This window comes from Sceloporus undulatus, chromosome 1 (assembly GCF_019175285.1).
Source record: "Sceloporus undulatus isolate JIND9_A2432 ecotype Alabama chromosome 1, SceUnd_v1.1, whole genome shotgun sequence".
Lineage (NCBI taxonomy): Eukaryota > Metazoa > Chordata > Lepidosauria > Squamata > Phrynosomatidae > Sceloporus > Sceloporus undulatus.
This window is the reverse complement of record NC_056522.1, coordinates 217234005-217250367: the sequence shown is the minus strand read 5'-3', so window position 1 is coordinate 217250367 and position 16363 is coordinate 217234005. Positions and strand designations below refer to the sequence as shown.

At 40.0% G+C, this 16363-nt stretch overlaps 1 protein-coding gene across 1 annotated transcript in view; it reads left to right on the top strand.

The window, feature by feature from the left end:
- Positions 1 to 16363, top strand: part of PKP4 (plakophilin 4) — a 154895-nt gene that overhangs the window by 92585 nt on the left and 45947 nt on the right. The window contains exon 10 of the mRNA XM_042458480.1: positions 13718 to 13909. Coding sequence (XP_042314414.1) covers positions 13718 to 13909 — 192 coding nt within the window. The remainder of the gene's footprint in view (positions 1 to 13717; positions 13910 to 16363) is intronic.

Genomic DNA, 16363 nt, shown 5'->3' with positions numbered 1-16363 from the left:
GCCGCGCTTTGCGGTTTGAATTTCGCGCCGAAAAAAATTCGTAACCCGAAAAAAACATCGTATCCCGGAACAGTTTTTTCCAATGTAACTTTTTCGTATCCCGGAAATTTCGTAACGCGATCAATTCGTATCCCGGGGTACCACTGTACTTTTAACTTTTTTAAAAAAATAGCTGAAGTTCTTAGTTGTAATCCAATATGAAAGTACTTTTATAGAATTTTGAACTGTACTAGACCCATAATTAACCCATAAAATAAACTAAAAATGCATATGCTCTGAAGAAGATTCTGGCCAATCGGTTCCTATGCCAGTATAACTGCAAATGAGAAGAAAGTCGTACAGAAAAGAAAAGGCTGTAGGTTCAGCAGCAAAAAAGGAAAGAAGACAAAGGTAATGCAGAAGGAAGGCTTCCAGCTCTGAGAACCCTGCTTCTCCATTGCCTAGCCTCCTAGGGGTGGGATTTCTGGGAGCCGAGGTGATCTGAAAGATGACTTGGGCAGTCATCTGTCTTGTGCCACAGATAATTGTTCCTGCCAGCTCTGCCAGAGCGCTTTGGTTTCCAGGATGCCAAGCATTGGAGAATAGAGTGATTCAAGCTGAAAGCCTTCCCTTCCTGTCATCTGTCCTCCTCCTTCTTCCTGTATGACCTCAGAAAAAGTGCAACAGAAGAAATCAATCAGATTCTGTCCAAAAACTCATTTCAAATTTCTGTCTGTATGTTTGTAAATTTCCCTAAAAAATCAAATACAGAAACTGGATGTTTTTAAAATGCTACCACATCAAACAGAATTGAGCACAAATCTCTTTGATTTCAGCAGAAAATCTAAACAAATGCTAACTTTGGCTGCATTGTGTCTGCTCTTTTTCTTCTCTCTCCAAAAGAAGATAGCTGTAAATTGGGCTGTCCATTTAGCATCCTCATCTAGTACATGTTTCCATAAATAAAGATGGGCATTCATTCAGTAGTCTGAAGAAGTCTTTCCTAATGAGGTTCTTTCAGCCACCTACCTGTCAAAAGTATGGCATCCATCTGCATAAATCAATGCTTAGTTATTGCTTTTTGTCTTTGGGGGTTGGTACTGTGAAATATAGCTCCAAGGCAAAGTCACATTTTTCTAACATCTTTAGTCTTTACTTAGTAACAAAATTATAGAGTTATAGAGATATCTGGAAGGTACATGGATTACTGTTTTGTTGTCTGTTTATATTCCTGTCTGATCTCATACATCAAACTATTTACTGTATATACAGTGCGCCCACATTATACGCTGGCTCGCTATATGCGGCTTTGAGCATATGTTTAAAGCCCTGTGCGGGACGCAAGGGGCAGCGCATCCCATTCGCATGAATGGGGTGCGCTCCCATGGCATGCGCCCCGCGCACCACCCCGGGCACAAGCCCCATTCATTTGAATAGGGCTTGAGCATCCACGTTTTTTCTCTTACGCGGGAGATCCAGAACGGATCCCCCACGTAAGAGAAAGGCGGACTGTACTCGTGTATCAGTCAACCTCAAGTATAAGTTGAGGACAGGTTTTTAAGGAGAAATCATGGATTTTGATATGACCCGTGGATAAGTTAAGGATCAAACTCAGGGCCATGTAACAAAGGATCTAAATGGAGGGGGGGAAACACCACTTCACTCCCTCATTCTCCCTCTCTGGACCTCTCAAAAGGGTTACAGTCTGGGCATGAAAAATGTGGACACAAACCCCAATTTTCCTCGCTTCCCCACAACCTTTCCTAAGGCTGATGGCTTGCAAAAAAGGAGACACAGACCTCTGATTCCCCTCCCTTCCCCACAACTTTAATAAGCCTATCGAGTGACAATAGCTGCAGCGAAGAAGTCATTCTACTCTGCATCTATTGTGTCTGCAAAGTCCCGTCCAGCAGAGCTATTCAAGGTGGTTACGAAGTTGACTCAAACTCCTTCCACCTTGAATCCTCTTTTTCAATCTACAAGAGCCTGCTGTGACACCTTTAACGACCACTTTACAGATAAAATCTCTCAGATAAGGGCCGACTTAGATGCCGGCATTAGTACAGAGTCAACAAGAGAGGCATGTAGTGACTCCATTAATAAGGTTATCTTGGATCAGTTTCAGTCTATGAGTACTGATGACGTACACAAGCTGTTTGGTAAGGTAAAAAAGGCCACCTGCCCTCTCGATCCCTGTCCATCTTGGCTGGCCATACAGGGAGGTGAGGCAACTTTGAAGTTGCTACAATCCATAATCAATGCCTCCCTCAGGGAAAGTTGTTTTCCATCGAGTCTGAAATTAGCAGTGGTAAAACCCATTCTAAAGAAACCTTCCCTTGATCCCCTGGACAAAAACAATTATCGGCCAGTATCTCTTCTTCCCTTTTTGGGTAAGGTGATCGAGAGGGCGGTTGCAAACCAGCTCCAAGCAGACTTGGATGACACCGATTATCTCGATCCATTTCAAACTGGCTTCAGGTCGGGATACGGAGTGGAGACTGCCTTGGTCGATGATCTCCATCTGTGCATCGACAGGGGAAGTGTGGCCCTTTTGGTGCTCTTGGACATCTCAGCGGCCTTCGATACCATAGACCATGGTATCCTTCTGGAACGCCTGAGAGAGTTGGGAATCGCTGGCTCTGCCTTGCAGTGGCTATGTTCCTACCTCTTGGGCAGATTCCAGATGGTGATGCTGGAGGACAGCTGCTCCTCTGTAAGAGAGCTGACATCTGGCGTGCCTCAGGGCACCATTCTGTCCCCCATGCTGTTTAACATTTACATGAAGCCATTGGGTGAGATCATCCAGAGACATGGGGCGGGGTGTTATCAGTACGCTGATGACACCCAAATTTATTTCTCTATGTCTCGGACTTTTTCAGTGACCAAGAAGGGCATCTCCCCCCTGAATGACTGCCTGAAGTCGGTAATGGATTGGATGAGGGAAAATAGACTTAAGCTGAATCCAAATAAAACAGAGGTACTCATGATAGGTAACCCCAATCCGGGTATGGAGATAAGTTCACCAGTTCTAGATGGGGTTACACTTCCCCTGAAAGACTGCGTCTGCAGCTTGGGGGTGCTCCTGGATTCGTCGCTTCAACTGTCTTCTCAGATTGATGCGACAGCCAGGAGTACCTGTTTTCAGCTTTGGCTGATACGCCAGTTGCGCCCCTACCTGGAGCAGCGGGACCTAGAAACGATCGTACATGCTCTAGTAACCTCTCGTCTTAATTTCTGCAGTGCGCTCTACATGGGGCAACCTTTGTGCCACATCCAGAAGCTCCAATTGATACAAAACATGTCAGCCAGACTGGTCGCTGGAAAATCCAAGTTCGACCATATTGCACCTATTTTAAAATCACTACATTGGCTGCCTGTTAGCTTCCGGGCACAGTACAAGGTGTTGGTTCATCACCTATAAAAGCCCTACATGGCCTGGGTCCAGTCTACTTGAAGGAACGCCTCCTCCCATACAATCCTTCCCACACACTCCGATCCTCTGGGGAAAACCTCTTACAACCTAGAAAGACCAGACTGGCGGTGACCTCCCGGAGGTCCTTCTCTCTCACCGCTCCAAAAACTTGGAATGACCTGCCGGAAGAGATTTGCCAATTATCCTCACTCGAGGCTTTTAAAAAGGTGACAAAAACTTTTCTCTTCCAGCAGGCCTTCCCCAATTGATAATGTCCAGAACGAATTGATTCCCCCTCTTTTTATTATTTTTCCTATTTGTGGTTTGTTTTTTAATTTTGATGTATTGTTATGTACTCTTTAACCATCGTACTGTTTAATTTTATAGTTGGGAGGGTTGGGTCAGGGTCTTGTGGGGCTTGTTGTTTTTATTGTTGTATATTGTATTAACTTTGCTGTTACCCTCCTCGATCCTCAAAGCGGAAGAGGCGGGATATAAGTAAATATTTATTATTATTTTATTATTAACTTTCCCCAAGGCTGATGGCTCGCAAAAAGGGGGACACAGATCTCTGATTTCCCTCCTTTCCCCACAACTTTCCCCAAGGCTGACGGCTTGCAAAAAGGGGGACACAGACCTCCGATTTCTCTCCTCCCTCCCTTCTCCACAGCTTTTCCAAGGCCACGGAGAAGTATTACCATGTAGACCCATATATACGTCTACCTAGGATTTTGGAGCCCATTTTTGGGCTTAAATTTTTCAACTTATAGACGAGTATATACAGTATGTCATAATTTTCTTATTAGTACTGTTCCTTTATACTCTGGCAAAAGAGTAATTTCTTTTTCTGAATGTATCTTAAAATTTTGTCCAAATGTGGTTTACCATAGTATAGAAGCACATAATATTTCACCACTTGTAGGAACTGTGACTAGTATCTAGTACAGTGATTCCCAAACCTCAGTCCTCCAGGTGTTTTGGATTTCTGCTTCCAGAAGCCTCAATCACCTTGACCAGAAGCCAAGAATCTGGGAGTTGAAGTCCAAAAACACCTGGAGGACCAATTTGGGAACCACTGATCTGGTGCATCATGGCCTAAAATCCCTAAAGGCATCAGATCTCATCTGATTTTAGAAGCTAAGCAGAGCCTGCCCTGGTTACTTGGGATGTGAAACTGCCAATGGAGACCAAGTTCTGTAGGCTCCTATTTCAGAGGAAGGAGCAAGCAAAACCACCTCTGAGTACATTAGGAGGAACTTCCTGACAGTAAGAGCTGTTTGACAATGGAACACACTGCCTGGGAGAGTGTTGGAGTCTCCTCCTTTGGAGGTCTTTAAACAGAGGCTGGATGGCCATCTGTCAGGTATGCTTTGATTGTGAGTTCCTGCATGGCACGAAGTTGGACTGTGGTCCCTTCCAACTCATATTTTATTAATATTCCTTGCCTAAGAAAACCATCTGAAATTAATGAGATCATCATAAGTCAGCAGACAACTTGAAGGCAGGTACGCACACAGTGCATATAGTCAATAGCAGTTGTGTTTTTCAATAAATCTAAATTAGCACCTGGCCATGAAACCATAAGCACTCTCCTGTATGTCAGAAGAAAGTAAAAATGATCATATTTCACACTTACCTTATTAAATTTTCAACGTGCTATTATAATAGTCTTGGTTCTTTACATAATTCAGATTTATCACATAAAACACAAATACTATCTTGGATGGGATTGACTGTAGGTCCTATACTGTAGTCTCTTACTATGTACTGCATATTGGCTTGGAGTCAGGAAGGACAGCACAAACCTACACCACTGTTAGGTGTATTAAGAAGGGAGATATACTTGCAAATAGGACCAAAGGATGGCACTTTTGCAGTACTGGCTGTATATCTTTGGGAAATCTGGGGAACTAAAATCCATAGTATACCATAAACACACTGATACATTATATTTTATGAGGTCTATTTAAGTGATTGTGGGCATGTCCCCTCCATTCCAGGCACAGCACCATGTTTGAAGATTCCATGTAGGACCTGTGTACAAATGCGGAGGGAGGGAGGGAGGGATGATGCAAGGCAAAGAGCTTACTCTTGAACCCCAAGTTTACTCTTTCCTCTACCTATGCTATGCTTAGACTAAGAAGAAATATACTTTTATGCAACAAGAATATTTAATATGATTAATTCCACATTCAAAAGGGGTCATGAGTTATATAAATATATAAAACAATTGATTCGTTTTTTTTTAAAATGTCTAACTGTAATTAATTACTTTTTCGTCTCATATTTGGAGTAAAACGCAATAGTAAATTTGAATTTAGAAAAATATGATCTTCAGCACTGATAAATGAAATGAAATGAAAACCAGACATAACCCAGAATTGTACATTTAGGGAAATTTAGTCTGTGTGTAATGATTTTCTCTCCTCGCTGTCTGCTCTCATAATAGCACACACTACAGAGGGGGTTTTTTGCCTGGTTTTAATGTGGGATGTTTTTCATAAGATAAAAGCTATCAATGAAGGCCAATGGGTTAACTTGACTGAGAACAGGTTATGAGCTCCCTGCTTCATTTGTTGCTTCTTTTTTTCTGGACCCATTTAAGAAACAGTAGCACAGATGAGTAGATATTTTAGGAATGGAATTGTTCCATCTCTCACCAAGAAGAATGAGATGCTGCACTGTGAAGGCGTATTAATCTGTTTAGCTGGCATCCATTCATTCGAGGGATTGAATTCACTGTTAATGGGGGGACAGTACATGTGCACATGCACAAATGAATCTGCTTGGTTCAAATGATTGATGAAGCCAAAATGTGCAAGAGCAACATCTTGGTATTTGAGCACATGCTGATTGCAGGATGGGGAATGTGGATGTGTTCACCATTCTGTTGATTCTGGGGATTTCAGCATGACCAACTGATGATTAGATTGCGACCTATCATAATAGTCAGCAATCAGACAGCAGAATGGGGCAACTTTGCTTTTCGGATCACTCTATTCTCCCATTCTGGGGGGGAAAAGGGAAACATGGTGGCACAAAGAGGGAAAATTACAATGAAGCATCATTTGTGATCACTGGGCACAGCCTGAGCTTCCTGTGTTCTGGCTTTGTAGACCTTATATGACTCATAAGTCAGTTGGATGTTCAGTAATTGAATTTCCTGGGTCCTTGAAAAGAAAATTTATCATTGCACTGTTATTTGGGGGTGGGGGGAATCCCACAAAAAAAACCTTCAAAGTGATGCATGCAACTGAAATAAATGTGTCCTCTGTTCAGAAATGCAGAATTCTATCACATCCTGCACAAGATTCCATCACACCTTTTTTCCCCCTGTTCTCTTTTCATCAGCACTATCAGAACACTGCAAAACATCACTTGGTATTTTCTGCTTAAATAAGAGGTAATAGAGTGCTTGGCTGTTACATTTAACACATGGACATTTTGCTTACATCTGTACACAGACTATTGATCTGTACATAGGGACAGTTATTCAACTGTAAAATTTATGTACAATATATGTGTATTATGTTCTTGTGTAGTGGGTTATCTTTTTTAATTCAAACAATTGTTCATAAAAGTATTGCTACAGAAAAATAAATGCTGGAATTAGGTCCAGATTCAAGCATATGCAGGTGTACTGCCTGAAGTGGGTTTGCTTGCCTCTTCCACATGACAATCACTCCAGGTCCCTGAAAATGCTGTTCAAAAGGGCCCTGCTAAATGGAGCAATCTGTGGGGCAGTGGAGGATCTCTGAAAATTATGTGGCTGTACCCCCTGTAAAAAGAGTTCTTCCAGTAATATAAAGCCAGATTTTGAAACTCCGCACTTGGAAATTAATTGAGTAAATAATTAATTGAGTTAGAAATTAGAAAAAGAATACAATGGCATAAACACTAATGACTGAATTTAGTTATTGTTAAGTAGCTCCTTGATTAAATTATTATTGTTAGACCATAGGATTTATAGAGGATCAGGATTCAGTTCATTGGTCAGCTATTGAAACCCAGTGGGTGACCTTGGCTGAGTCACAGACACTCAGCACCAGAAAAGTTCCCCTTAGGGTTGCCATAAGTCAGAAGGAATTTGAAGGCACACAACAGCAACAACAGAGAAGATAAAAACATAGAACACCACCAAATCCTTCTTCTACATGAGTTAGGAGACAGAGGCCTGGTTAAAGGTATTTTCCTTTAGGCATAAAAAGAACAGAGAAGGAGCCAACCAAACTTGCCATGGGAGGGAGTTTCAGAATCTGGGAACATCCACTGAGAAATGTCCCCCATGTTCTCACTAAACACAGCTGTGATGTTGGTGGCACTCAGTGAAAACCCTCCCCTGCAGATCTTAAAATTCTGGTAGGCTATTATAACAGATAGCATGAACGCAAGCTTTCAAGGGCTTTTGTGGTCAGGAGCAGTGCTTTGAATTCTGTCCAGAAACAGACCAGTGGCTATGAAACTGTTGTAACCCAGGAGTTCCCTATAACCAGACCTGGTTAGCAGCCTGGCTGAAGCATTTCAGACCCCTGAATGCCACAGAGGGAGAGGCACCCATACTAATGAAATCTAACAATCTAATTAAATAAAGTGTATTTTCAACTTCAGCCTTTATTGGAGAATCTAGAAAGCTAGAAAAATTGCTAGAAAAAAATAAGTTAATTAATCTACTAGTTAATTCTAAGTTGTCTGGAAGGTATCCAGTCCCTAATGTATTTGGTTAGGCTTGAAAAAATAGCTTGCTTTCTTAGTTGTTTCTAAAAGCTTTGTGTAGTATTGTGTGTGTGTGTGTGTGTGTGTGTGTGTATATATATAATTGTCTACACACTAAAAATCTACTATAAAATTTAAAACACTGAATTAAAAAAATGAAAGTATTGAAAACCATTTGATGGCATTTAATAAAGAAGGGGAAGGGACTAAGCAGATAGCAGGAACTACAGTATAGAGTTTTAACTCTATTGTCATAAGACAATTAGGAGGAGATGAAGTATAATAATTAAGTTATCCAACAGGAGTGAGAGATTAGGGCCTAATTGGGGCTATACAGCCTGGGGCTGGAATGCAGCTGTAGATTTCATCCTGTCCCTCTCTGACTCAAACTGTTCATGAGTGCTGTGTGAAGACATTTGCCTATAATTCCTGTCTCTGCAGCCTTCTGTGTAGCTAGTGTGTGTTTATTATGTAATTTATAGCCATCCTTTCTTCCACTATGGGACAAAGTGGCTTACAGTATGAATTAAAACAATATATAGCTACAACAATTTATAATACAATGGTTTCAAAAACAGCAACAGCAACGACAGACAATCCATTTAAAGCACTTGAAAATACATTCAAGCATAGTAAAGGTAAAAATATTACACATCCCATTAAAAGGTTGTGCCACCACCAGTCAAAAGCTGAAGGGCTGTTGCCCATGAGTGAAAAGAGAGCAGAGAGAGGACCAGTCTTGGCTTTCCCTGGAAGGGAGTTCCACAAACTGAGAGCAACCAGAGAAGGACCTTTCCTATGTCTTTAGGAAACAGGTCTGTGAGGGTGGTGTGACTGAGGGAAAACACTCCCCTAAAGATCAAAAGGCTCATGTCATACAGATCATAAGGATCATGTTTCTTACAGACAACCTTTTGAATAGTTTGGATCTAATATAAGGCAGCATAGCTAGTACGCACTTTTATTTATTCACTGTCCCTGGAGTCTCGATCCTTTCTCGGACTCTCAGTACCCCCTGAATATAGTCAAACAGAAATAAAATTCCGTATATCAATTCCTTAGGGACAAAACTAGACATGCTCCAAGCGCCCCTCTGTGTGTGTGTGTGTGTGTGTGATAATAATAATAATTTGTTTTATTTATATACCGCTATTCCAAAGATCATAGCGGTGAACAGCAAGTAAGCTAATTTGCCCCCAACAGTCTGGGTACTCACTTTAGTGACCTCGGAAGGATGCAAGCCTGAGTCAAGCTTGGGCCCTTTTTCTGGTCTTGAACTCGCAACTTTGTGGTTTTGAGTGAATGGCTGCAGTACAGGCATTTAACCACTGCGCCACCAGGGCTCCATGGTTTCCTATCACCCCTTGATAAGATCCCAGTCCATATGGCAATGTGTAGTCAAACTGTCTGAGGCCACATTCTATAACTAAAAAGGAAGGGTATTGCAAATATAATCCACTGGATTTCCTCTGCAGTGTAAAATCTGTAAAAATACTGGGGTGCTGGCTGTGTTCTAGCTTCTGAATGAAACTCAGCAGGTGTGAAATAATTTTGACAGCTCTTGCTGCCATATGCTTTAATTGCGCAGGAAAAGCATTGATAACTTTTAAACTGCTATTCAAAAAGTCTGACTAAAATACATCAGTAGTTTTTACTAAAATATGAAAGAAATATAAAACATGCCATGCTAAAATTAGAATTTAAAAGGAATGTGTGTCATTTTTCAGTACCATAATTTGCTGCACCTGTGACAATTTTATCTGATTATTTTGAAATTTGCCACTTTTGTAGATCTCATCCAGTGAATTGTGAATAGTAAGATTTCAAAGTGTTAGCTCAAGAGGTGTAATTTTTGTATAAGAAATAAAAATCTGAGGCTCATAAAAGCATTGGGGGAGAGGTGTCCCACCCCAACTAAAATTCCTAAATTACAATATTATACATTGTATATAAACAGTATAGGTGATTTAATATATTTTAAGCCAGTTGTCTATTTTTGTTTTTAATGCAAGACAGGGATATTCATGGCACTGCTCTTCTCAAAGTTGGGTGGTAATTTAAGATTGTTTATATGCATTTGGAAATCATTTTCAAAAGGAAGAATGATAGACATGTTTCTCAGTAATGCTTTATTTGTACCCTAATCAAAGAAGTACTAGCAAGCCTGTGCTACTTTAATATACCAATGAATACTAGAAATATTGCCCAACTTAGAGAAAGAGCACCACTGCATCAAACATGTCCTTACATTATCACTGTCAAACATGTCCTTAAATTAGAAACAACAAGTAATGGGCTTAAAATATATTAAGCTACTATACTGTTCATACAACACTGCGTATTAGGAGCCTCACATTTCCTCTGTGTGGTACTTGAGCCATTCAGATTACTTACATTACGAACACAGCCTATGAATCACTAAATACAGTAATTAGCAAAAAAGCTCTGCGTAGCTATCAAGTTTTCATGCCCTGGATGAATTCTCCCTAGTTAGATATAATATTTTAAAAAGTGAGAAGGAAACAAAGGGAGCTTCCACTACTTCTATGAAAGTAAATGGAAGTCCTCACTTCTGCTAAGGTAGTGCATTTCAGAATGACTTTTTGAAACAGAAAACTTGCTTTCTGTATTGCTCAGTAGCTCAAAGTATTCTCACCTATAATTCACAGTTTTGAGGTATTTGTAAGCTAAGATGTAGATGCAAAACTCAATGACAAAGCAGTAAGAGGTATTGCAGAGTACCTTTAATCCTGAGTTCACAGGGATAGGATATTTTTCAAAATAGACCTAGAAGTACACTTACAATTTTGGAATTCTGCAACATTGCTATCTGAATGTTCGTAGACAGTTTACCCAACTTGTTAAGCTTAGGAAGGATGCAAACTTTGACATAGGTATGTTTTTTTCATCAGTTCTCTTCAGTACAGTGCACCCGTGTTATATGCAGGCGCAATTTACGCAGTTTTCAGCATACGCTGAAAGCCGCACTGGGAGAAGGGGCGGCGCTTCCCATAAGGAATAATGGGGTGTGTGCCTGTGGCGCATGTGCGCCACCACACCACCACATGCACGAGCCCCATTCATTTAAATGGGGCTTGAGCATAGGTGGAATTCCCTTTACATGGGGGAGTCTGGAACGGATCCCTCGCGTAAAGGAAGGGCAGACTGTATAGCACTTAATCCTTCCAGTTTATTTCTGTTAGAGGCATAAACATTTTAGATTTACAAGCCCGTCAAAATGCAAATAAGTGAAATCATCTGTACACAGATATTTACCTTTTCAAGAATCTCGGTGATTGCTACTATAATCTTTAAACACTTGCACAAGTACACTTCTTTCTGATGCTGAATAACAATATCAGAGAAAAGTTTTGTATGGTATGTGAAAGGGATTTACATGTAGGATGACTTAAGGAAGACCAGATCATAAAAATATAAATCATATAACAGCCAAAGTAACACATGTTGGCTGAAAGAACAAATGCCTAAAAGCAATAGTTGAAATATTGTTCCATCTGGCCCAGAACATAAATAACAAAGCCAATCGATAATAATACCAAGATTTCTGTACAACTGGAATTGTTTGCAAGGAGGGGTTTCAGCAAATGACAATTAGAGGAAGAGTCCTCTTCTAATAGCCATCCCTGTAAGCTCTGCAGCTATACACAGAGAAGGACTTCCAATGAAATTCCCATCCTCCACTCAAGTTCATATGGGAACAAGTGGTCTTTTGACTGCCTTGTTTCCAGGTCATTTGGGATCTTATGGATTAAAACCAGCACTTTTCTCTTGTGTCCAGGAAAGGGATCATTTGCTAAACATGGGACAGTGAGAGACAGAGAGAGAGGGAAAAAAGACACATAACAAACTGTGGCGCAAAGACTTTGAAATACCCAATGCTTTGTCACTTTGAACAAAGTGCAGTTTGTGCTGCTACCTTTTAACAAAGAAACTGTAAAAGTGATAAAAGAGAGAGGGGGGAAAAACAAAATCGTTTAAGGTTAAAGACAAGATACTCTAGAAGGAGAGGATTAAACTAGATTTTTTAAATTTAGACAAAGAATAAACTATGATATCTGAAAGATAAAAATAAGTAATTGTGTCATCTGGAGAAAGTGAATAGGAAACATGAATGTTCTGTTTAAAAACAGCTGTTAGTAGGCATCTAGTGAATTTATTGCAAAAGGGCACCACACATCTTCCATCCTGAACTTTAATACAAAGTATGGAAAAGTCAGAAAATATGAGTTTGCCACATCATTCAAAGTATTCTGAAGATCCATACTTGCATGATGAATAGTTATAAATTAATTGATATGTCTCAATTTGTACTCCTTTTGTGACCTTTTTTTGTCTGCTAAGCAAGACACCAAGATGAGACTATTCAGACACGTTAGAAGAGCTGATAAAAAGAAGCAGGAGACAATCGATAAGACACAAGCACATTCTCCCTTTTTCAAGCACAAAAACACTGGGGGTGGGGACTGAAAACGGGAGTGCTTATTAGGGACAAGGGAAGTATCCCTTAACTGCAGATTATATATCTGAGCATGGTTAAAAGATCCATTTCTTGCTAGTGAACATGGGATTTGTCCTCTCTCCCTGACTGAATTAGAAAGCAGAGGGCATCCCACAGTGGATTTCTGTTCCACACATCCTCAATCACTACTGTCACAAACAAAGTCTCTACAGTGATAATATGGGATTCCTAAATGTTGTAGACTGCATGAGAAGTAAAATGTATATATGGTTTGGCCCATTACAGATACTATTTTAATCGAAAATTGTACTGTCTTTTAACATGTGGTTGAATGATGTTAACTAACCTCAGAAAGTCAACTTGAGTGCTCTGTGTGAAAAGGAACTGTTGTAAATCCTGAGTTTTTAATTTAAAAAACTCCTGAAATTAATTTAATTAAAAATGTTGATATAAAGAATTATATAAATAATTGTATATAATTGTATATAAAGAACCATATAAAGAGTTATCTAACTTTGATCAGTTCCTTCCTGTACAGCCACATCCTGAGTGGGGGTATGCTGGTAGGGTGCTTCTATCAACAGAAAAAGTATACGACCTATTTTGTTCAGGAATGTTCCTTAACCATCAAGTGGCTGGGGTGTGCCATAGGAGGCCTCAAAAAGAGGAGGGCATTGATCAACACCCATATTTTCCTAGCAGAAATGCTCCACTGAATGAGTGCTTGATGTAGAAGGAGACATTTCCTTCTTGGAAGACAAAGGTCAGATTCAAACCATAATAGTGTAATTTAATAATTTAGAATAATGCTTGCAGCCATTTATAGCAGTGAAAGCTTGATTTGTACCCTCTATTTTACAAAGGTATCTAAGCAATTATTTACACATTTGGCATGCTCCTGCTCAAATAGGTGCTTCAGACCCTATATCTCAATAAATCTATTCTAAAATGCACATTAATATACAGATTCATTTTACCTTACTGTAAATTTAGAGCATGATCACAAGTGGTGATACCCATATGACTGAGAAGCACGGTTGTGTCTGTACAGTTGGAACTTTATAATACAAAACTAATTATTTTCTTGCATTCAGCATGACTACAACCTGCTCACTTTTCACTTTTCTTTCTAGGCTTGAGGAGTTCATATGCCAGTCAACACAGTCAGCTTGGACAAGAGCTGCGTTCAACTGTATCTCCTGATCTCCACATCACCCCCATATATGAAGGCAGAACCTATTACAGTCCTGTGTACCACAGTCCAAGTCATGGAACAGCTGATGTACACCAAGGATCCCAAACAGCATTATATCGAACTGGATCAGGTAGGCATGAAACTAATACATCTCTCTGTTATCCTAGAATGTTCAGACCTTAACTTAAAATCAATGACAAATGTACAGGAAAGTATCCCATGGCCCAATGGGAGAATAGTACTTAAATACCTGATAACAGCATATAAATGGGGGGAAATATTAATGGCAGAAGAATGCAGCATCAAGGTGTTGAATATAATTTCCCCAACTTTGTTTTCTTCAAATGATGATCATTGCCCATGGTGGCTGGAAATAATTGAGGGTATAGTCCAATGCATCTGGTTGGTATGGAGACTGGCAGTATGCCAGCTGTGCTACCTCCTGACATCAGCAACAAGATGCTAGATGGTTCTCCTGTGTATTTAACTAGTATAACCATTCTATTTATACATTTTTTACATTTTAAATTTGAAGCATTTTATGTAGACAGGCATTTGGTTATTAACTGATTCTTGCAGAAGGATCTTTCAGTGGGGGTTCTGTATGTTTATTCTCTTGGTTATGTTTTACATGCATTTAAACTGCTTTAATTTAATGCTATTTTTATTAAGATAGCCTGTTTCATGATTATATGGTCTCTTGATTATAATGATTTGTGTGGGGGGGCTGTACTAAATTTTAGTCTTTGTTGTGAGTGTCCTGGCTGCCATAATAGGAGAAAGGTGTGCTCTTTATTAATTAAATTTAAGAAATAGCAATCTTGAGCAAGGCCGATTGTATGCCATGTGTTACTTTGGATCCTGTGCTTGGTTCCCATGCTGGGAGAAAGGTGGGATATAAATTATTTTGTTTTTTTGCTCCTCTAAAGTGAAAGACTCTGACTGAGAACACAGGTATAAGAGTTTGGAACAACAAACGTTTTTGTTTTACATTATTACATATGACCATTAATCTTCTTATAATTACTTCTAAAATTGAATTGTACTAATTGATATAGAAACCAATAGTTGCAACTCATGGACTTTGCAAGACCATGTATTGACAGACTCTGCCTTTTTCATGAATAATTAGAGAATTAGTAAGGTTTGAAAACTTTGGTTTTGACAGCTAAAATAACATCTCAGTTTAGTTATTTAATCAGTATCTGTTGAAAGTTTAGTCTAGTTTTAAATATTATTTAAATGCGTTTAGCAAACTGCTTTATGTATATACTGTTAGTTGGTGCCATTCATGAAATAGTTCTGTTGAACACATTGAGTTACATATAGCAATTAGGTGCATACTTACTGCTCCTCACCGGCAGCCCAGAGGCCCAATCCAGCACTTTTCGGGACCATGGGAAGCGGCAAAATGCCGCTTCTCCGTGGTCTTGAAAAAAAGGGTGTCCTTGGGGCTTCATGCCCCAGGACACCCCAACAGGTGCAGCCATGGGAGGAAGGGGCTGCCCGGCCCCTTTCTCCCATGCCTTTGTTCTCGCGGCTGTCTGGTTGCCGCGCAGGAACGAAGCTTGTATCGTCGCAACCAGGAAGTAGCACCGTTATGACGCCACTCCCTGTACATCACATTTGGGCGCTCAGCAGTGGCGCTGGCATCATGGCAGCCCCCTGTGTAGATGGGAGGCCACCATGATGCCGGCGCAGTCCTGTACTAGGGTTAGGGAGCATGCAAATAGTGTGCTCTCCCTAACCTTAGTATCGGCACGAATACACCACTTTATGGCAGTCTGTACAGTGCCATAGATTCATATATTTCAGTGGTTTCTACCCTAAGTATGACTTAAGTTTGAATTCAACCCTATGCTTATCACTGGCTGTATTTGCATCTGCACTGTGGAACTAATCAATTTGACACCACTTTAACTGCCATGGCTCAATGCTATGAAATTCTGGGATTTGTAGTTTTGTGAGATAATTAGCCGTCTCTGTCAGAGAGCTTTGGTGCCACAATGAGCACCATAGCATTGTCCTATGCATTGTCCTATCCATAGCATTGTCCTATGACAGAAATAAGGCAAACTGCCTTATTTCTGCAGTGCAGATGTGGCCTCTGTTGTAACTGTGGTGGAAACACAGATTGGGTTATAATGTATTGAAATAGAATTTTAAAATTCCATTAGCATTTAAATTAAGATGTATCGCGTTTGATAAAAAGCTAACACAATTATTTGAATCCTAAAATCAGTTAACTTTAAAAGGTTCATGATAAGAACATTTCCTGTCCTCTCCCTCCCGCCACTTAAACCTATTCTCTGGACAGCTGAAAGGCCCAGATGAATAACTTGTGATGTGCTGCATATCACATTATTTAGGAGGATCCCTTGGCTTTTCAGATATATTTTTGATGGTACAAGAGGTTGGAAAGTTTCCTTTTATGAACTTGCTTAACAATTGGAATTAGAATTGCATGTTCATTTAACAATAGGTCCCCATACCAGTTAGGGTAATTTTGCAATGCTTCCATGAGTTTGTCTTTCTTCTGAGCTCCAACAAGGAAGAATTAAAGTCAGATCTCAAGAAGAGCCAA